The 22,796-nt window shown below is 37.1% G+C and overlaps 1 protein-coding gene and 1 non-coding gene across 4 annotated transcripts in view; both read left to right on the forward strand.

The window, feature by feature from the left end:
• Positions 1-17,047, forward strand: part of PIK3CB (phosphatidylinositol-4,5-bisphosphate 3-kinase catalytic subunit beta) — a 149,498-nt gene extending 132,451 nt beyond the window's left edge. For all 3 annotated transcript variants that reach the window (XM_074370615.1, XM_074370622.1, XM_074370620.1), the window contains exons 20-24: positions 8,570-8,737; positions 9,777-9,900; positions 13,767-13,912; positions 15,003-15,135; positions 15,518-17,047. In XM_074370615.1, coding sequence (XP_074226716.1) covers positions 8,570-8,737; positions 9,777-9,900; positions 13,767-13,912; positions 15,003-15,135; positions 15,518-15,655 — 709 coding nt within the window. In that variant the 3' untranslated portion in view covers positions 15,656-17,047. The remainder of the gene's footprint in view (positions 1-8,569; positions 8,738-9,776; positions 9,901-13,766; positions 13,913-15,002; positions 15,136-15,517) is intronic.
• LOC123616099 (small nucleolar RNA ACA64) lies at positions 2,370-2,496 on the forward strand. Its single transcript, XR_006723956.1, has one exon. It is a non-coding gene; the product is annotated as a small nucleolar RNA ACA64 (small nucleolar RNA).
• Positions 17,048-22,796: the final 5,749 nt, after the last annotated feature.

Here is a 22,796-nt window from a genome sequence, read left to right on the forward strand (position 1 = left end):
TATGTCCAATTTTTTCCTAAATATCCTATTTGTGATTGAAAAGATTCCAGATGCTATAGTTAATTATTAGCTGAAAGGGTTATAAACTGGTCTGTTACATCAAATTTGTTCACTGTGCCCAGATCTGTATTCTCATTAAAGTTTTATGTATTTGTCACTTCAGAAGTATATTGAACCCTCCCATTATAATTGGCATTTGTCAATTTCTGCTTAACACTTTTGTTAATTTTCTCATTGTGATTTTAATTTGCATTTTCCTAATAACTAATAATGTTGACTAGCTTTTCATGTGCTTGTTAGTTATTTGTATATCTTCTTTGGAGAATATCTATTCAAGTCCTTTGCTCATTTTTGAATTGGATTGCCTTTTGAGTTGTGAGTTCTTTATATATTTTGGATACTAGACTCTTATTAAATATATTATTGGCAAATATTTTCTCCCATTCTGTGGGTTGTCCACTTTCTTGATAGTGTCCTTTGATGCGCAAGTTTTTTTTTACTTTGATGAAGTCCAGTTTATCTGTTTTTCCTTTGGTTGCTTGTGTTTTTGGTGTCAGGTCTAAGAAACCATTGCTTAATCCAATGTCATGAAGAAAAGATCTGTGTTTTCTTCTGAGAGTTTTAGTTTAGCCCTTATTGTGGAGGTCATCAACCCATTTTTAGTTAATATGTTATTTATTTATTTAAGATTTTTAAGTTGAAGTATAGTTTATTTATAGTATTATGTTAGTTTCAGGTGTATAGCACAGTGATTTTTTTTAGTTAATATTTTTGTATGATGTGTATTAGGTGTCCAGTTTTATTCTTTGGACTGGATATCCAGTTGTCTGAGCAGCATTGTTGAAAAGGCTTCTTTCTTCATTGAATTATCTTGGCACTTGTGTCAAACATGAATTGACTGTAAACTTGAGGGGGTTTTTTCTGGACTCTAAATTCTATTTAATTGACGTACATACATGTCTGTCTTTATGCACAATCTTAATTACCTTGTAGTAAGTTTTGAAATTGGAAAATGTCTGCTGATTTTCTCTTGTAGGACTTTTATGGTTTCAGGTCTTCAATTTAGATCTTTAATCCATTTTGAGTTTATTTTCATATATGATATGAGGAAATGTCATAATTTCATCCTTTAATATGTAGCTGTCCCGTTTTCCCAGCACTACTTATTGAAGAGACTGTCTTTTCTCTATTGTATATTCTTGCCTGCTTTGTTGTAGACTAATTGACCAGTGTATGGGTTTATTTCTGGGCACTTTAGTCAGGTCCATTGATCTTACCTGTCTGTTTTTGTGCCAGTACCATGCTGTCCTGATTACTGTAGCCTTGTAGTATATGGCCTTCTAGATTCCTTTGGATATGTGGTAGTCTTTCATTGTTCCCTGTGAACATCTCATTCCAGTTTTTCCTTTAAGTTTTTTGGTTAACTTACTGTTCACTGCAGCTATTATTTATGCCTTAGACAACTTCAGTGTTAAACAATTGATTCAGATTATTTTTGAGAAACATCCTCAGCTAAAAAGCAATTCACAGTAAGTGAGGTCTGAATCAGGTCAAAGTAACACAGAATTGTGAGTGGGATCTTCCTGGAAACTACAAGAATTCAAAGAATGACAGTTCTGTAGAAAAGAGGCTTTAGAGGAGCTCCAGTCCCATTTTTGCCCCCTCTGGTGACTAACAGATTGCTGTACTCACAGTGATTGTAGGCCATTGGTTGCCAAGTCTACTGCAGAACTGGAAAGTGAGGGAGATTGGAGGAGGTCATGGTAAAATAAAAGTGAGATTTAGCTGTTTTCTTCAATAAACCCTTTTTACTAAAATGGTTGATTCTAACAATTTTTTGCCAGTGTTTTTGTTGTTTTTAATGGAAGAGTGGATTTTCAGAGGTCCTTATTTAACTCTCTATTTTTGCTGACATCACCTGGTTGTAGAATTTTACAGTCTAAACTGACAGCTGCTTTCCTTAGTAACCTTGAAGATGTTATTCCATGGTAATCTGAACTTTGTTCTTTTTTTTTTTTAACATTTTTTATTGATTTATAATCATTTTACAATGTTGTGTCAAATTTCAGTGTAGAGCACACCTTTGTTCTTATTTTTAAAGTTTGCTGTCAGTCTAAATAAGGTTTCCCCCCCACCCTTTTTTTTAACATCATTGCAGGAAAAAATTTCTCTTTTCCTTTGGTTTCTGCAGTTTTACTATAATTTGTCTGTTATGGATTTCTTTTTATTTATTTTTACTTCCCCATTCTCACTGTATCTTTTCAATCAAAGAAGATCACATCTTCTCTCAGGTTGCAGGGAGGTCCGCCCATCAGATGCTCCGTGCTCCTTGCTCGTTGCATCGCTGTGAGTATGATTGGGAGAGTGGTGTTAGCTGAAAATCATCTGCAGCTTTGGACTTGGCCGAGGGTGAGATTTGATACCCAGAGCCTCCAGGGGCCTTAGCTCACCACCCACTCCTCGGTGTGGGAAGGTGAAACCCAGGCCCTGACACACGCAAATTAAAAAAGAAAGAAAATCACATCTTCTTTTATTTTCTACAAAATGTATTCATTTTCTTCAGCACTGAAGTTCTCCCACTCTCATAGTCTTCTGCACCTTTTGTGTAACAGTCTTCCCTATTCTGTCCTGCATGTCTCTTAATCTCTTTCCTCTTTCCCTCCTCTTTTATTTTTATGTGACATTCTTTGTAGTTTCTTTTATTCTGTCTCCCATTTCATGAATTATCTCTTCAGTATTGTGTAATCTCTTGTGTTTCAACGTAGTGTGTTCATTTCAATGACTGCTTTTATGTAGGAGTTGTATTTGATTTTGTTTTTGTATACCTGGTCTCTTTTTAATACTATACTTTTCTTTCCATATGTTTTCTGTTCCTTTTCATGTCTTCATTATTTTAGTATCTCTTTCTTATTGTTCTGTTTTCTCTCTTAGGGTGTCACCTTTTCATTTATCAGCTTAATCTTGTTCATTTCCTTGTGTAGTTAATAATATTTGGTTTTGAATTCATTAAGATGTGAAAGTTGCCCCCCTTCCAAAATGAATTTATGTTTAGTTTGTGTTATTATCCAAGGTCTTTACTCATGATCACCCAGTTTTTATGTTAACTCTTTGCCTTCAGGCTCTCATACTTCCTAGGTATTTATATTATATTTGAATTTCACAAGAATGTGGGAAGGCTTGAATTTTTACACTTGCGTGAAACTCTTTTTTTAAAATAGCTCACCCAAGCCCCAGGGTAGATGGCAGACTTTGATGGCACAACCTCTCCTCAGTGAGCAGACCTTCTCTAGTTCCCTTCATACATTTGACATCCTTTTAGAGCCCCAGCTTACTGCAGGATCTCAGGTCCAGATCCTGCCTCTCATGGGCTCAAGACCATGTCTCTTTTCTCATGGGCATTAAAATGTCAGCCAAGTTAGTAACTTCCTGAGCTACTACTATGGATAATCTATATTTTTATGGGGTATGGAAACCTCCTTTTCTTTCTTTATTAACTGTAACTATTTAAAAAATCTTTTTGGCTTTATTTGTTATTTTCATGTATTTTACTATCTACAGTAACTTTGTCCACAAGGTTGCTAGAAATAGTTATGCTTGTGATTGACTTTATATCCCTGCAAGATTATAAGTATTTCTTGATTACTTTTAAGTTTGATTTATTAAAAACTTAGAAACAGTTGCTATTTATTGACTGTACCAGACATTGTATTGTGTTCTTCACATATGTAATATGTAATCTTTACAACTCTATGAGGTTGTGTTATTCCTTTTTAGTAGATGAGAAAATTAAAACTTAAGAGATTTTAAACAATTTGTCAGAGGTTACAAAAATGATAAGTAGTGGAGCTAGATTCACATTGGGATCTGTCAAACTCTAAACTTCACATCAGGCTTTATCTGTTGTTTTACCAGTCTAAATGAGAAAGCAATTGTGGAAAGACATAATCTGTTACACTTTGTTTATCAAAGTCGCCTGGTGCCCCAAATATGTAATTGTCCATTGATTTTTTTTCCCTCCTTTAAAGCAGTAGTTTTCTAGTCTTAGATCCTTCCAGGGTTAACTTTCCCGGTACTGTTGAGGTAGAAATCACAGTTTGCTATAGGTGTTGTTCCTTTCATGAGACTTGTAGGTATGATTGGAATAAGGAAGTGAGACTGTATTTCATCTGAAAAGAACCTTTGAATACCATAAATGACAAAAGAGTTTCACTTTTCAGTTAGCAGGAATTTCTAATATAGCTGTGTGAAAATAGAATTAATAGTTTTGAATAGGTAGCCATTTTTTTGGTCAGTTACTTACTCCTAAGAAATACTGTAGATAAGAGGGAATGGTGATTGTGAGAAACTCTGCCTGAGGAACATCAACCCAGAGGGGACTGGCTTGCCTTTTTGGAGGGTTTTAATGGCGCTTTTATGCTCTAACTGCGGAATTGAGTTAGTGACCTAATAGTCTACATCGCCTAAAATATTTACTATTTGGTTCATTTCAGCAAAAGTTTATTGACCCTTCTTACATAGTAAACCCCAATGAAAATTTTCCTTCATTTGTCCACAAAAAAATGGGGGAAGCTTTTCAAGCTTAGGCTCATAGATGATTGGTTCTTTCCAAGGTTAACACATAAGCTACACCATGGGCTCCTTTGCTAAGAGCAGATTCTGGCCATATGATGAGTCGTGTTAATTATGAAAGGCTGAGCTAAAGACTTTGTCCCTAGTTCTGTCAGTCTAATTGAAAACCCCAACCAAGTTGTCTTCTCTTAGTTTTTAATTTTACCCATTCAATTTAAATGTAAAGCACATTTAGCATCAAATGAAGTTCATTGTGACCTCAGGCAAAAGGAGGCAGCCACATGTGGGAGTGCTAGAAATAAACCTGGTGTCTGTCTGAGGGGAAGCAGTGTGTGTCTAACAAGAAAAAGGAACTTGTCTGTCCAGTGAGAGCTTTGCTGATGTTTTATACTCTGACCCCATGTTTAAAAAAATACGCAGGACTTTAATTCTTTTGAGTTCATTTTCAAACCAGTGTCTTTTTTTCACCAAACATTTTTTACTGTTTCTATAAATATACGTGCCCCAGTGTTCCTATTATGTTTGTTTTTCTTCCAGCCAGCTGTTCAGGTTAACCTGGGTCACGTAGCACACACTCTTTTTTAAGTTCAATCTCAAATCTTCAGGTACCTTCTATACGTACTATTTTAATTAGAATATTTTAGCACCTGCAAAAGTGCCATGTTAGCATGAATGAAAGTGTGTGTTTCTTATTTTCATTTTTCTCTGATGTGTCTCACAATGCTCTTTTGATATCTTCCATGCCAAATTAGAACATTTATAAGCTGTGACTTTTGATCATCAAATGTGCATCAGCCCTTTCTCTCAAGTCTCATAAGTTGTCTACATGTGAATCTATCTAGCCTTGATTTGACAGTCCCCTCACTCCCACCCCCCATAAATACAGGTGACATTTACTTTTGGAGAGTTGTCTTCATTGTGACTATATCTGAGTTGCACTGATGGGATTTACATCCCTTTTAAGAGAGCTACACAGCTGTTCTTTAACAACACTGGTGCTAGTAGAAGGATGAAGGAAGAAGATGGAAGCAATGCAAGCCTTAGGTAAAGGAGTTATACTTTCCTCCTTTTTAGGCAAGGGGCTAAGGTACCACTCAGACTTGGGTTGATGTGTCAGAGTCAAAGCCAGAGAAAACTTACAGGGTTGCCAACAGAGTGGGACTGTGAAGCATTTCACTTAATAATTTCGTTTTACAATTCTTGCTTTAATGGAAAGGTAACAAATTGCTCCTTGGATCAGAGAGTCTGAGGAAGGAGGATAAAGGATTACTAAGCTTTGTCATGGCCTTTATAAAGAATAAGAGTGCAAAGGGGGCCCATATAAGGTGGTCAGGGCTCCAAGAGTTTGTCCCCAACTTGACTTCTGTCAAACTGTCTCTATGACTAGGATGTTTTTTCCTTCCCATTGTCAGTATTCTGTCCTCAAGACACTGAATGCTTTCATCGTCTGCTTTTGAAGAGGAAGTTGTTGGACTTTTGCCTGGTTTGGCTGCAAGTTGGGTGAGAGGAGATGTAGGAAAGTGAGCCAAAGTGCACTTTAACCGGACACTGTTCACTTCACATGTGTTATGTCATGATAAGAATAGGGGTTCTGGTAGAAACTTTCATGCTCCATAGCTACCTTTCCTATTGAAGGGTAAACTTTAAAAAAGAGAAATGAATTAATAATGCAGATGTAAAGCAGTTTGTTGGTGTATCCAGCTGTCAGCATGTAGTTTGACAATTTTGCTTCCAACTGTATTTTGCTAGAACTAGGAAAGTGCTTAAACAGGCATAAAAGAATTGAATTGTTGGTTGGGAGGAATTTAGGAACTATTTAATGAAACTTTTCTCTTTCAACTGATTGTTATACACACCAACACACTCATACAATCCTGAACACACCGACACTCTCTCTCTCTCTCTCTGTCTCTCTCTCTCTCTCTCCCTCTCTCACTTTTTGTTTCTCTTTCTAAAGTCCTTTCGTGGCCTGTAGGGTTCTGCATGGTCTTTGCGACACTGACTGTCTCTTCTCCTTACCTGGCTTTTGTGTCCCCCTTGCCCTTTCCTCCATTCCTGGTGTCCCTCCTCCTCACAGAGTTCTTTCTTGACTCTTGACATGTTCTAGTGGCACTTCTTCCTCATTCATAGACGATCACCTGCACGTTGTGCATTTGTACTTTGTCCAGTCAGTGAGAGCAGGGACTGCTTTTTCGCTCATTTCTGTATCACCAGCAGCTAACACAATGCTTGGCACATAGGTGCACTCATATATGTATTGAATCCGTGAATTCCATTCACTGTATTTTCTATGGTCACTTGACTTTTATTTGAACTTTGTAAGGTATCTCATTCCATTTTGGAGTTGCTGTAATGACAATACAGTTTTTAGAAAACTGAAGAAAATGTTTACAACCAAAATGAGAAAAGGATAATATTAGTATATAAAGAACTCATATAAATCTCTAAGGAAAATGTTTAAAACTTTGATAAAAAGGCAAAGGATGTTATTAGCTAATTCATGAAAGAAATTCTTCTTAAGATGGCTAAAGAAAATCTGAGAACATTTTTATTTTCACTAGAGAGCATACAGATGCAAGTCAAAGCAAAATACTTACTATCAATATAGCAAAAATTATTTTGCACAAGCAGGAGCCTGAGAGACCTCTTATATAGTCAGTGATTCTACAGATGGCATTAGGTTAAAAAGATAGTTTTAGAGCCACTCAGATCTAGTTTTAAGTCTTGGATCATTCACTTAGTTAAATGTATGATTTTTTTTGCAAATTACTTTTATTTCTTATTTGTAAAATGGGGAACTTAGAGGAATTTTGTTATTAAATTTGTTTAATTCATTCGAAAATATTTATTGAATGCCTGCTTTGTGCCAGCATATTCTCAAGTACTGAGTAGACACCAGTGAACAAAATATCCCTGCCTGATGGAACTTAATCCTAATGGTGGAGATAGATGTAAAGAAACACATAAATAAAATGTATAGGATGTTAGACAGTGTTGAGGGCTACAGAGGAAAATAAAGAGGAAAGAGATGGCAGGTAGGGTGTCACAGTGTTGCTATTTTAAAAAGGATGACCTAGGAATTCCTCATTTAGACAGTGACATTTCAAAGAGGTAAGGGAGTAAGCCATGTAGATGTCTTAGGGAAGAGTGTTCCAGGTAGAGAAAATAACACAGATAAAGAAATGAGGGAGAATTGTGCCTGATATGTTTGAGGACTAGCAAGGGAGCCAGTGTAGTGAGAACAAAGTGAGCAAGGGGAAGATACTAGGAGAGGTGAAGGGGGCTAGATATATGACAAGCCTGTTGGCTTTCACTCTAAGGTGGAAAGCCATCGCAGAAATTTTGATCAGAGAGTGACGTAATACAGGTGTATTTAAAATGAATTGTTACTGTGATGTGGAAGCAGGGAAACTAATTAGGAAACATGAATAATTGAATAAGGTTGATGGTAACTTGGATTAGGGTGGTAGCAGAAGGAAGAGTGGAGGCAGGGAAGTACTTAGACTGTGTACATTCTCAAGATAGATAAATATTGGGCTTGAGAGGAAGAGTCAAAGATTACCTTAAGGTTGTGGGCTTGAACAACTGGGAGGATAGAGTTGCTGTTAACTAAGAGAATGTGTAAAGTGCTTAGCCTGCTGTGTGCCACCTACTAGGTGCTCCATAAAGAGTGGTTCCCTACTTCCAAATTTAGGGTGAACATGAAAAACTTTTATCTGATGTGCTTCTGTCCACCTGCATGACAAGTTAATATTTCACCAGAATGATTTGACAACAAATTATACATTTAGCTGGGATATTGGAGTTCTAGTGAATTACTCACCGTTGGCCAAGATAGTTACTCTCTAACAGAAGGTAGAACACGTATTTTTCCATATGACTGATACAATAATGGCAAGAGTATCAATAGTAATAAAACTTAAAAAAAAAAGTACTCTTAATGTTTCATTTTATAGATAACATACACATGACTTTCTATGCCCATTTTTTTTCTTTTCAGGATGTTGCCTTACGGCTGTTTAGCAACAGGAGACCGCTCCGGCCTCATTGAAGTTGTGAGCACCTCTGAAACAATCGCTGACATTCAGCTAAACAGTAGCAATGTGGCTGCTGCAGCAGCCTTCAACAAAGACGCCCTTCTGAACTGGCTTAAAGAGTACAATTCTGGGTTAGTGTATTCTGTTTGATTATCATTCTTCTGAACAAACAGCCAAACAAATGACTGTTCTCTCAGTTAGAATCATCAGTGTCCTAGAGGAAACATTAGTGTTATTTATTGCTTCATTTCAGATTAGATCAAAATGACAAATTGGCCTCCCTAAAGTCTTGCAGATGATTAGCATTGAATTCTGCTTCATCAAAATCAAATTTCAGAGCTGGGCAGTACAAAAAATCTAATAATTTTAAAAGTAACATAATGTACCTTTTTTAAGTGCATGAACTTTTGTCATTATGTGAATCTATGAACCTAAGTAAGTTTTCAGTAGATTTTTAGAGTAGAAATGAATGAGTGTGTAGACTGAGCTCTCCAAACTATAAAGTACAGCACTAGGAATTGTGTTATGTATGGTTATTGTGTTGGAAAACCCCTAACACATAGGAAATTAAGGAATTTCACAGTGAGGGGAAAATATTGCAAGTATTTTTGGCTAAAGACTTTGAAGTCAGACTTAAGTTTTTTCATCGGCAAAATCCAAGAACTTGTATGTGAGAATTAGTTTTCAAATTTTGATTTTCAGACCTTGTCCCTAAAGGGTCTGTATTACTCACTTCTGATTTAAGCCACTGACTTAAATGGTTGGAACTGCAATACTTAACTCTTAAATATGGAATTCTAGTTTTTGGTCAAAACCGACAAAAATGGTCCAAAGCCCAGCATCATCCAGCAAAGCTGATGTCCTCTCGTTACTGTGCACACGAACCTACCCCCGTCCCCACTGAAACATGACCCCCAGGACACAGCAGTTTGAATGGCTGACATCCAGGTATCTGATGTCTTTGAGCCAGCCTGCTGACTCCTCTCTGCCCTGCTCCTCTGGTGATCCTCCTCCCTCTGTTGGCTGATCCAGCATCTTCTGCTCATATGGTTTTGGCAGTTCTGTTTTGCAGTTCTCCTCACATTAAAAACGAAACAGAAGCATGGATTGGGTCTCATCCTATACATATGGAAGCCGAAAACCTTTCCTCTATTTTTTTCTCTTGTTCAGGGATGACCTGGACCGAGCCATTGAGGAGTTTACCCTGTCCTGTGCCGGCTACTGTGTAGCTTCTTATGTCCTTGGGATTGGTGACAGACATAGTGATAACATCATGGTCAAAAAAACCGGCCAGGTAAGCTACTTTCCAGAGCCTGCCAAGGACCTTGTGATGCTGTTACCTACATGCAGCACAATCTCTTCTGGAACCCAGTCAGAGTCTTTATGATTCTCAGAGTTATGTCTTTGCCTTTTATTTCCCACCCATTGTTTCATATACCATTTGCTTCATATATTGGTTTGTTCATTTACAGTTAGGTGATAAGCATTTATTTAAGTGTTTAAAAAATTATTGTGGTCATTTAAAAGTGACCTGTTCCTTCAATATAAGAAACTACATTTGGGACACATATGTACCTAAGAGTAGACAAAACAGATAATGTACAGAATATATTAACTTTAAAGAAGATAACCAGAGGTAAAAAAAATAGAAAGTTAAGACAGACCCTACTTGAGCCATTTTCTCTTTTAGAATATCAAATTTAATCATATATGGGAGTAGAGAGAAATGGAATATCAGTAATATCATTTTGGTACTATCAACCTGGGGGACTAGACCAGATTATTTAATATAAAGAAGCTCTTAGTTTTGAAATGAAAATTTTCTTATTCTTCAGAGTGACTTTTGTTTGTAAATTCTTTTATAGTAAGCAAAGAGATGAAATAATTTGGGATAATTTTTCAGTTTAGCCACCCTTGGAATTCCCTGACACTAGAGGCATTCCAGAATAAGAGTCTCTAGGTCATTATGTGAACTCTGGCTCTGGGGGTGGGGCCCAGAGTTTTATACCTCCTCGGAGATCTGGGCAGTTCGGACTTGGGCTTTGAGAGTTAAACCTTGTGTTCACACTTAAAAGGATGCCCTCAGTCTTCTGGTTAATCAGGTTGAAACATAGGTTTTTCTCCATTTTTTCCTGACGCCCTTCTAAAATGATATTGAGGAATAAGAAATATGTAAATCCAAGTCAAAGATAATAGGAAAAGGGGCCTCAGTGGTGAAAGATATTGACAGATTTTGGGATGAGAGAAAACAAAGTGGGAAAGTGGCAATGACTTAGAGGAGCTGAGAGAATGGCTTCTTGTAGAAGGGTGTGTCAGCCAGAGAAGAGCTCTGAAATCAGAGGCATGAGGTGCTGCTAAAGGTAGGGAAAGGGGAAGAGGCTGAAAACAGGGTTGATTGGCAGTTAATATATGGAGGAATTAGATGCTCATGTCTCCTTCCCAACTCCAAGAAGGGGATAAAAGATTTATTCTCTGAAGAAACCAATTCTTCTGACTCATGGACAAGCATCTTCTACAGAAGCTAAGGGTAAGGTCCATGTTAAAAACAGGGATGAAGTGAAGGTTGGCATGCCAAATGGCATGGTTCCCAACAACTTCTGCTTGCTTTGCTACAGAAACACTAGCGACCAAGTGTAAATCCCCACTCTTACAGGATACTAGATGGTTTTTCTCAAGAGAATCTGATTGGAATCCTTTTCCAGTGAAAAGACTTACAGATTCTGACAGTCACGCTGCAAGGAAGCCCACTGATCAACAATACTACCCATGCCCACAGAATTTTCATTCATCTTTTTAGTGACTTATTCTTAAATATGAATGGTCAGCCAAGGATTATTAGACATTTGAGGGAAGCCTCAATGTCTGAAAGACAGAGACTAAAAGAATCCAAAAGGCCACATTTGAGACTCTTGGTCACAAAGGTATCATCTAATGTCTGATTCGATAATCCTTTTCAAGAAATAAATATAGATGATGACCAAAAAAAAAAGAAGAAGCCAAAAGGGTAAAAAAAAGAATTCTGGGAAAACAGAATAACTGCAGTAAACAGAGAATGATTGAAAAATAAAAACAAACAAACAAAAAAACATTGCATCTATGAAGTAATATTCTATTTTTAAAAATCAGAAAATAGAATTCTTGGAAATTAAGAATAGAAACAAATTTAAAAATTAAAATAGAAGTAGTGTAAATTAAAGATCAACTAACATTTCTTGAATTGTTAACTTGTGGAAAGCACTGTTCTATATAAGTTCTTGATATATGTTAACTCCTTCAATCCTATGACAACTGTACAGAGTAAGTAGTAACATTATTTCCATTTACTGGTGAAAAAAAATTGACACAACAGAAAGTGGACATACCAGGATTTAAATCCTGGCAGTTTGCCCAGATTCTGTTTTTTTGGCACCATGCTATATATTGCCCTTTAATATCCCCAAAAGATCCAAAATATCTAATAAATAGAAGAAAGAGGATCCAGAAATGATAGAGAATCAGTCCAGGGAGGTTCATCATCTGCCCTAATAAAAGTTACAGAAGGAGGTAGCACATAAGACTCAAGGAGGGAACTTATCAAGCAGGTAATACAGAGACATTGTCCAAAGCTGATATTCATGAATATTCAGTCCAGAGAGCTCAGAAGTTCCCTTACAGTGGATGAAAAGACCCTCACTCAGGCCCTTCACCATGAGATTTTAGTGTATCAGGCATAAGCTGAATGTCTTAAAACCTGCCCAGAGACGTCGCAGGCCACATACTCAGGGTTCAGGAGCCAGAAAGACTTGGCTTCTCAGTAGCAGTGTTGGAAACTGTAAGACAATGGAAATTAGGGTTCATAATTTGAGAGAAAATGATTTCTAACCTAGAATTCTATAACCAAACTTTCAGTCAAGTATGAAGGTAGAATAAAGACATTTTCAAATATAACAAGGTTTCAAAAACTGTATCTTCTCTGAATCTTTTTTCAGGAGGAGGCCAGAATAAGGGCATCCATCAAAATAAGGGTCTGAACTGGTAGTTCCCAGTGGGGTGGTTTTGCCCTCAGGGGACATTTGTCAATGCCTGAAGACATTTCTGGTTGTTGTGACTGGCGTGGGGGTGGTGACTGGGGTGGGGGTGGGTATTCTACTGTGGGTAGAGGCTAGGAATGCTGCTGAACTTCTTATAGTGTGTAAGCTAGAACCTCACAACAAAGTAGTTTTGGGCCCAAAATGTCAGTAGTGCCAGTATTGAGAAAGCCTGGTCTAAACTAAAAGAGAATGTGACGTGGGGCTTGAGAAACGGGGACTCCCGATGGAAGAAGGGCGAAGGTTGAGCCCAGGATGATGGTTCTGTGGCAGGCCTACAGAACAGCCAGCCCAGACAGGCACTTACAGGTTACCTGACCGTGGGAAAACTGTTTTAAAATGATTTTAAGATTTCTAAGATTTTGGGAAGAATTAATGATCAGATCATAGAACACTAAGAAAAAAAATTTTTTTGTCAGGGAAAAAGATAAGCAAAAAAGGAAATGTAGTCATACTATATACCACTACCACATTGCTTGGCTTTAAAATGTATTCACATAGTGTGAACAGTATGTACACTGAATATTGATTTTACCAGAAATTATGTTATAATGTGCTGTATTGTGTTGCATTACCTCAGTACAAGAGTACTAAATACTTACCTTCCATAATAATCCAAAATTAGGAAGTAATAAGTAAGTATAAACATACTGTTTAGAAAAATGGTGGCAATTATCAGGAAAAACACATGAAAGAGTGGGGAGAAGTTACCTGTAAATGGTAGCACTTAAGGTGGTGAAGGAACTGGTGGGGCAAGGATGTACTCTTTTTATTTTGTTTCTATGTGTAGAACTGTCTGACTTTTTAAAATCAGACATGTTTATTATTTGGATGTATTTTTCTTTTTAAAAATTCGTCTTTCCCATTGGGATATGCAGTTTAATATCAGGATTATTACTGTGTATAAAAACTTACGAACGTCAGAAACAGTCTTTTCCAAGTGACCCAGTAGGTTTTGAAAGAGAGGAGGGCTCACGTGACATTGGATGTAGTGCTTTGGGGTCTAGGACTGCTTGAGGCCTTGCCTTTCTGTTTGGAACCCATCAGAAAAAAAAAAGAAAAGAAAAGAAATTAAATCTCATTTGTTTTCCAGCTCTTCCACATTGACTTTGGACATATTCTTGGAAATTTCAAGTCTAAATTTGGCATTAAAAGGGAGCGAGTGCCTTTTATTCTTACCTATGACTTCATTCATGTGATTCAGCAAGGAAAAACAGGAAACACAGAAAAGTTTGGCCGGTAAGTATTGCCCTGGTGTCAAGGGTAAACACATGTAATGTTTTCATATTTGACCAGCTAGACTAGCATTTCTTAGCTGAAAAGTATATTTAGATTAGAGAGATACTCAGTCTGCTAACAGGAGGCTTTTGGGGAATTTGCCTGTCAGATCCATGTTCTGGTTCAGACAAGAGAAACAAAATGCTAGAAACTTGTAAATTACCATGTTGTATTCCAATAGTATACTGTCTTTTACCTGTCTTAGAAAATTCTCTTGAAACTGTTAAGACATTTGTTAGTGAGATGCTGAGAGGGATAGGCATTTTACTGTCATTCTATGTGAAGTATAGTAGGAGAACCAGGGCTCAGGACAGACCTTGTCGTCTCTGATCTATTCCTTGCTGTTTGTATGTCTCCAAGCACATTATTTGTCTTTTGGTCTTTGTTTCTTTATTTAAAATAGGGACAAAAATGATTAAATTTCAAGGCTATTTTGATCATTAAAGATACGTTATATGATGTGACCAACTCATATCATATCTTACCACTGATTGCTAATATGATTTCCAGTTCTGCCTGGGTTTCTGAGACTATATCTCTGGGTCCATTTTTCTCTTTAGCAAAATTAGGAACATAGGATTGGGAAGTCCTCTTGAATGACCATCTTGAAGAGGAGAGTGGGGGAAGACAAGAGGACAAGAAGGTGCAGTGCAAAAGCACGGATACTGATTTGGGGTCTATTAAAGAAATTAAGTCTCTGGAGTCAAACCACAAATCTAGAATCTAGAAATATGTTTAGAAATCCTCATGGATTTATAATTACCAGTTGTTTTATAATTAATTTTTGTCTCATTGAATTAAAAAGCCTACATTGTGTTACATTACCTTTTATCATAGAATTTCTATTTAGCTTTGTTTTTGAAAAGATACATGTGATTTTAGAGGGCTTCATGTATTTAATTTTAGTCCTGGGACAACTTTGAAAGAAGTGAAAATCAAAAAAGAACCTTTGGTTCAATGCAAAGTCTAGTTATGTCTCTTGTTTTCCTTTATTAAAATTTGCTGTCTCCCTTCTAATGTCCTACTCTTGTGATTGCTGCGTCAACTAAAGGTTCCGCCAGTGTTGTGAGGATGCATATCTGATTTTACGACGGCATGGGAATCTCTTCATCACTCTCTTTGCACTGATGTTGACTGCAGGGCTTCCTGAGCTCACATCAGTCAAGGATATACAGTATCTTAAGGTATAAATGGTTTTTCTTTCAGTGTTGGACTTTGTGGGCATAGAGCTCAGCTATACCTTTCAAATGTTCAAAGGGAATGGAACAAAGTAATTTCCTATGAGATGATTCTTACCCAGTAGTGGTGGTGGCAGGCGGCTGAGTAGTTGTCTTGCAGTAATCATAAATTCATTTTGTCTTTAAAAATTCTTTGGCAGGGGTCATGTTATCACCATACCTTGGTATTCATTCTGCCTCCTGCAAATGGTGTTTAAACAAGAACATGGGGTACACTGCTTGATGGTGGCTGGGGAGACATGGCCAACCCAGCCTCCTACAGACTTTGAGATTTGCACATCACTGCAGAGAATGTATAAAATCAGATTTTTTTTCCCTTCATTTTCAGGACTCTCTTGCCTTAGGGAAGAGTGAAGAAGAAGCACTCAAGCAATTTAAGCAAAAATTTGATGAGGCACTCAGGGAAAGCTGGACTACTAAAGTGAACTGGATGGCCCACACAGTTCGGAAAGACTACAGATCTTAACGATCAGCCTTTGCTCCTAATGTATTTGTTGGTTTCGTTTAGTTTTCATTTTGCACTTGCACTAAATTGAACATGACCCTGCCAGAGATGTTATAAAGGGAATGAAATCCTGGAACCCAGAGTTAAATTAAGAACAAGGCAGCCCACAAAATCTAATCTGAACAATCCCTGATGACCACCCTCTGCTTTTTGAATGCTTCCAAGACTCATCATGAAAACTGTCAACATTATGGATAATCATTTCCTGCTGACTTTGCACGCCAAGGAATGCTACTAGAGATTGTTTTTTGTCTTTCTTTCTTTTTCTTCTTCTTCTTTTATTCTTCTTCTTCTTTTTTTAAGTATTTGGTACTTTTCCAGAAAGGTGTAAATACTTCTTTTTCATATTGTGACCAAGTGTTATCACTCAGCCAGCTTATTCATGCCTGGGGAGTGGTAGCTGTCCTTACTTCCCCAGTGAGGCATAAAAGAAAGCTATCTATCTGTCTTCCCTTTTTAAATTGTGTAAACTTCAAATTATAATATAATTTGAAATTATGATTATTTTTCAAAAGAAATCTTTTAAACCTGTGGAAACATTAATTCTTTTGTTGATATTTATCTACCGTGATAGCACCATCCCAGGCAGACTTGCTGAAAAATCTACTGGTGAGGCAAATCTAATATATATGCTGCATATATATTTATAAAATTTCTAGTGGGAGTTCTATATAAAAAGATGTTGTTTTGGTTTTCTTCAGCCTGTGTTTTAAAGTTTTACAAATCAGAGCTTTTTCCTGAGTTAGTTTTTAGTTGACTCTATGATCCAGTTCTTCCAGCTGCTTCTGTAATGAGGCACATATTAATACAGTTTTTACATGGTGTCTGTGAAAGAGTTCACTTCATAGAGCATAATACTTGAGCAAATGTATCCAAGACAGAAAGCAGATGAAAAGGAAACTATTTATGGAATAAACTCCAGACCTAAAATTCAGTATTTTAGTAAAATGCCAGCTGTTCTTACTGTATTTATTAAAACTTGTAATAATGTGATTTTTCAAGGATATTAGTTCAAATTGAATGTTTCATGCCACATGGAATTCTTTAATTTATTTGTTGAGGTACCATATATTTAGGGTGCTAGTTGGCAGATAATGTTAATATGTGCAATAGGAACTACTGGTTTGAATGTGTAAATGGAGGCTCTTTCTGAGTACTGGCAACACCCAGCAAAACTACTGTTTATTCTCCAAAGCCTATTGGGAGTTCTCAATCCTCTGTGACATGGGAAAGAGTATTTGCCCTGCGACTGGGTTTTCTATAGGAATTTTATTAAAGATTGTTTAATTTTGTTGTCCTCCTTAATGTTCTCAGTCAAATAAATGGATGAGCTGGTTTTGGCTGCTCTTGGGATATGTGGGCCTCTTATTTATGGGCAGCATAGGCCTTTGGACCCTGGCACTGGGACTCGAAGAAATGGCCAGGTCAATAGACAGACCAACTTCCAGAATAGGCTGAAGCTCACAATCTCTCCCGTGACTTCTCTCCTTGCTTCCCAGCCCCATTAGGCAGTATGGGAGGCCTCTTGGACATTATTGGGAGCCTGTGGCAAGAGGGTACCTTCACCAAATTTCCGTACCTCTGGGAGGTATCTTGAGGTCTGGAAGAATGTCCCTTCAGTTACTTGGTACCCAAGGCCAGATTGTAGGCACTTTGTAGCTCCTTTCCATTGGGCAGATGCTCAGAGCACAATTTCTTGGAAATCACTCAGCTGATGATGGGAGTTAAGCTCTGAACTGACCATTCCCCGGGCTGCTCTAGACTCAGTGAGAGTTCCAGGAATAAGACTGTAAAAAGACAGTTTTGTTTAGGGATCTTTGTCCAATAGCCATCCACCATGACACACACAAGGTCATGGATCAGGTGTGTGAAAGAGTGATGAGCATTATCAGGCAGAAGTGGGCACCACTGTTTCCAGAGGGGTCTCCTCAGCCCATAGAGGGCCTTGGTAAATATATGCCAAATCAGTGAATGCCAGTGTCTTCAAGAGCGAGAACGGGAAATGAACCTCCCCAGGCAGTGTTGGACTTGAGGCCAGCATGCCTCTTGACCACCCTGCCCTCTGCTGGAGGCCCTCAGGAGCTGCTGAGCACTCCTAGCAGGTGCACCCTGCACACTTGCTGAATTGCATGTCTCTGGTTCTCAGGGGCTCTGGCTGAGCCAGAGAGGTGGAGGTGGAAGGCAGAGTATAGCCAACCTCCAGGGTGGGTTAGGGGTCTGGGCTGCAGGAACAGCTCCTTGTGTGGGGGATGGTCACCCAATGCCTTGGCACCCTGTCTTTTGTTCCTTACCCAAGTTTCCCCCAAACAGGATTTTGGAAACCCTGTACATTTCCATACTTGAGTCTGTGTCTACCCAGCTCTGAGAAGACAAAGGTTGACTTTGTTGAACAAGTAATTCCTAAGTATTCTCTTCATGTCTATAGGCAGACCCTGGGCTGCAGAGGCCAGTATTTGCCATCCAGCTTTGCCTCTGTGACCTTAATTCTCAGTGTCTGAACTTCCATGTTTGTAAGATGGAATTGGTAATAACATTCCGACTCTCCTGTAGGATGGGGAGAGGCTAGTTTAAGACCGTGCCTGTGGGAACATGTGCTGAGTCCCAACTCAGAGGCAATCTCAATTTTTTTCCTGCTTTCCCCTCTCTCCCAAAGGCCTAGAAGGGAGGAACTTCAGGAAGGGAAGCCCCTTCCAGAGATCTATCCTTGTGTCCTGACTTCCAGTATATTCTCAGTTCACCTTGTCCAGCCCATAACCCCGACTGTCAGCACCAGGTCACATACAGCCAGGCAGCCTGTAATGCAGGGGTCACTTGTCTGCAGAAGGTGAAAGATTGGTCCGTGAGGTGGCCAGCAGAGAGGTACCACGTGACCCTGACTACTGGGGACTAGCGGCTCTTAGAAGGGAGGGAGCAGGGGCTGCGGTTTCCTGGAGAAGTGGGCCTGCCAGCTGAGTCTTCAAGGACAAATAGGAGCTAGGTAACAGGGTAGTGGGAAGAGCAGATTAGGAAGCTACAAGGTATATAAAGCAGGATTCATGGGCGTTAGCAGGATCAACGGTTGTTTATTTTTACCAGCCTCTTTCCTTCCTCCACTCCAGGATGCTGCGCCTCTTCTCAGGGATCCAGGTAGGATCTAAACCCCAGTTGTATCATCCTGGAGCCTCTTCCTCTTTCAGTATTGGTGGCAGTTTTATCTCCTTTTCCAATGATGGGTAAACTGACATTACCTTCTAGATTATTCCTACTCTAAAAATGTGTAACTGGTAGATTTTTGGAATTCCTGGTTCTTTTCCTCTTTTAACAAAGCCCAGGTTTAGCACTCAGAAGTTTGGCCTTTCAAACCTTACCTGCCTTACTTTCTTCTCCCCTTTTTTATTGTAGAAAATGGCACATAGAGAAAAGTGCATAAAACAATTACACATATAAATAATTTCAGCATATTACAGAGCAGACATCCAGGTAACCACCACACAGGTCAAGAAAGAACGTTGTCAACACCTCAGAAACTGTACAAGTTCCCCTCCCTGGTCAGGACTCCCTCTCTGCCAAGATAATCACCACCTCTTCTTTTAGAGCAACCGTCAGGCTTTTGCCCAACATTGTGTTTCTAAGGTTCAATCATGTAGTTGCATTTCTCTCCAGTTCATTCTTTATCATCACTGTACAATATTGCATGTTATGGATACCCTATAATTTATATATCCTTTCTACTGTTGGGACCCATACAGATTGTTTCTAGTTTGAGGCTATTACAGATGATGCTGCTGTAATAATTATATTTTGTCCCCTGTTTCACATATGTACATATTTCTTTGGAAGTATATACTTAAGATTAAAATTGATGGGTCATAGAATTATGCATATCTTTATTTTGGCCAAGTAATGCTAAAATAAGTGGTTATATCAATTTATTTTTCCCCAGAACTTAATTCTTATTGCTTCACATTCTTACCAACATCCAGTTAACAAACATTTAAAAAATTTTAGCCGTTCTGTGAACTAATTTGCATTTCCCTGATTAATAATGAGATTAAATTGCTTTTTCATATTTGATTGTGGCCTTATGGATTTTCTCCTTTGTGAATTGCCTGTTTAATTAAGTCCTTTGTCCATTTATTTGATTACCTGTCATTTTGGGGGTTTGTTTGTTTTTGTTTTAAGGAAGGGTTTTATAAATTTTGCCTTTTTTTTGTTGTTGTTATGTGAAATTCTGTATTTTTATATATATATACATATATATATAAAAGCCTTATGTTTCTTCTGATAACACAGGATCTTAATTTTAATGTCAGATTTATTTTATTTTCCTTTATGGTTAATACCCCTTGTGTAGTATTTAAGTAATCTTTCTCTACCCCAAGGTCATGAAGATATTCTCCTAGAATGTCATATGAAAGCTTTATATTTTTGCCTAACCCATTTAGATCTATAACCTACCTGGAATTTTAAAATATATATTTATTTTTTATATATAGTGTGAAGTATTTTTTCCTAGTGTTTTTTTATTTGGAAAGATAATCCTTCTTTCCCCACTGTTCTATATATCCCCCTTTGTCATAAACCATCTATTCATATATGCATGAGTCTGCTTCTGGACTCTAGAAGATATCCACTAGATTTCATCTCCCTATTTTTATTTTATTTTAATTTACTTGTTTATTAAATTCATACATACTAATTAGTATGTTCTAGACATGCATCTGAACTATATATATTTAATCCTTTTAACAATCTTATGTGATAGAGTTGGTCTTTCCCACTTTACAGATGAGAAAACGGAGGCACAGAAAGTTAAGTAATTTGTCAACAGTCACAAAATAGGAGCCAGTATTCAAACTCAGGGAGTCTGTCTTAAGTGTCCATGCTCTTTACTCAGTTATCAGTGATGCCTAAATATATATTTCATTTTTGTGTTGAGATGCACAAAAACCCATAGAAAAAATTTTTAAAAATTTTATTGAAGTATAGTTGATTTACAATGTTGTGTTAGTTTCTGGAGTATAGTATAGTGTTTCAGTTTATATATATATGTTCTTTTTAATTATAGGTTATTACAATGGACTACTACTCAGCCATAAAAAAAGAATGAAATAATGCCATTTGTAGCAACATGGATGGACCTAGAGATTATCATACTAAATTAAGACAGAGAAAGACAAATATCATGGTATCACTTATATGTGGAATCTAAAAAAATACAGATGAACTTATTTACAAAACAGACAGGCATAGAAAACAAATGTGGTATTTTAAGTGGGATTGCACTAAATTATAAATTTGATTGGGGCAAATTGACATCTTCAGAATACTGACTCTTAAAATCCGTGATAATGGAGTATCCTTTATTTAGATCCTCTTTATATCCACAGTGATGTACAGTTTTCTATGGAGAGCATCGTCTATCTTTTGTTAGATTTCCTGGGTAAGTGATTAAATTTTCTTGTTGATCTATAGCAGTGGTTCTCAAAGTGTGGTCCCCTGACCAGGAGTATTAGCATTACCTAGAAACTAATTAGAATACAAATTCTTGGGGGGAAGGGTATATAGCTCAATGGTAGGGTATGTGCTTAGCATGCACAAGGTCCTGGGTTCAATCCCTAGTACCACAAATAAATAAATAAGTAAGTAAATAAACAAATACACAAACAAGCAAATAAACAAATCTAACTCCCCACAGCCCCCACCCAAAAAAAGATTGCAAATTCTTGAGCCCCATCCTAAACGTGACTACTGAATCAGAAACTTGGGAGATGGACTCAAGCAACCTGTGTTTTAATAGTTCTAACTAAAATTTTAGAACAATCAATAGAAATACAATTGATACTTGAATTTAGCAGACATATCAAATATTCTTATTAATCTTAACTATTTATAGAAATTATTTTGGTTTTGCATATATCATGCACAAATAGTTAATAGCTTTATTTCTTCCTTTCCATTCCCTTCATTTTATTTCTTCTTCTTGCCCTTCTACACTGGTTAGGAATTCCAATAAAAGGTTGAATAGAAGCAATTATTCAATTTTCAATATTCAATATTCAATTTCCTTTTGCTGGTCTAAAAAGGAAAATCTTCAGTATTACATCTGATGTTTGCTTTGGAATCTAGATATTTTACCAGGTTAACAAAGCATGCTTCAGTTCCCAAGGGATTTTTTTCAAACATCATAAAGAGATGCTGAATTTTATCAACTTATTTTCTGCATTTTACTAAGAGGATCATATGGTTTTTCTCATTTGGTGAGTTATATTGATTGATGTTCAAATATAAACCAAATTTACATTGCTGGAATTAGCCCAATGGTATTGTGATGTATTATCTTTTTTATATATTGCTGGATTTGACTTGCCAATATTTCATGTGGGGTTTTTAAATCTATTTTCATCAGTGGGATTGGCTCATAAATTTCTTTTATGGTTTGTGTCAGGTTTTGTTATCAAGGTTTTGGTGACCTTATAAGACAAGATTGGCATTATTTCTTATTTAAAAGTTTGATAGAATTTTGCCAGTGACCTTATTTCTGATGTTTCTTTGAGATATGGATTTAATTTCCTTCCTAGCCAAGAGGTATATTCAGATTTTTATATCTTACTGTGTTTGTTTTGAAGAGTTGTGATTTTCTAGGTATGTGTCTTTCATCTATATTTTCAAATTTATTTTTATCAATCCATGTGTTAAGAGTTTATTAATGTTGCAGGAATGGTAGAGATGTCCTCTTTTCATTCTCGGTATTGGTTAGAGTCTTTTCTTTTTTTATGGGACTTTTTTTTAATATGAATTTTTCTTTTTCTTTTTTTTATGGGGGAGGTTAAAATTAGGTGTATGTGTGTTTGTGTGTGTGTATATATAAATATATATCTTTTAATGGAGATACTGGGGATTGAACCCAGGATCTTGTGCGTGCTAAGCACACTAGAGTCTATTTTCTTAGGCTCATTAGAGGTTTTTCAATTGTATCAGTCTTTACAAAGAATTGGTTTTTTACTTTATAGATCCTCTGTTGTATGCTTGTTTTCTGCTCTCCTCTTATCTGTATTATTTCTTTCCTTCTACTTTCTTTGGATTCAATTTGCTGTTATTCCTCTCCTATAATTTTATAAGA

This window comes from Camelus bactrianus, chromosome 1 (genome assembly GCF_048773025.1).
Source record: "Camelus bactrianus isolate YW-2024 breed Bactrian camel chromosome 1, ASM4877302v1, whole genome shotgun sequence".
NCBI classification, from domain to species: Eukaryota; Metazoa; Chordata; class Mammalia; order Artiodactyla; family Camelidae; genus Camelus; species Camelus bactrianus.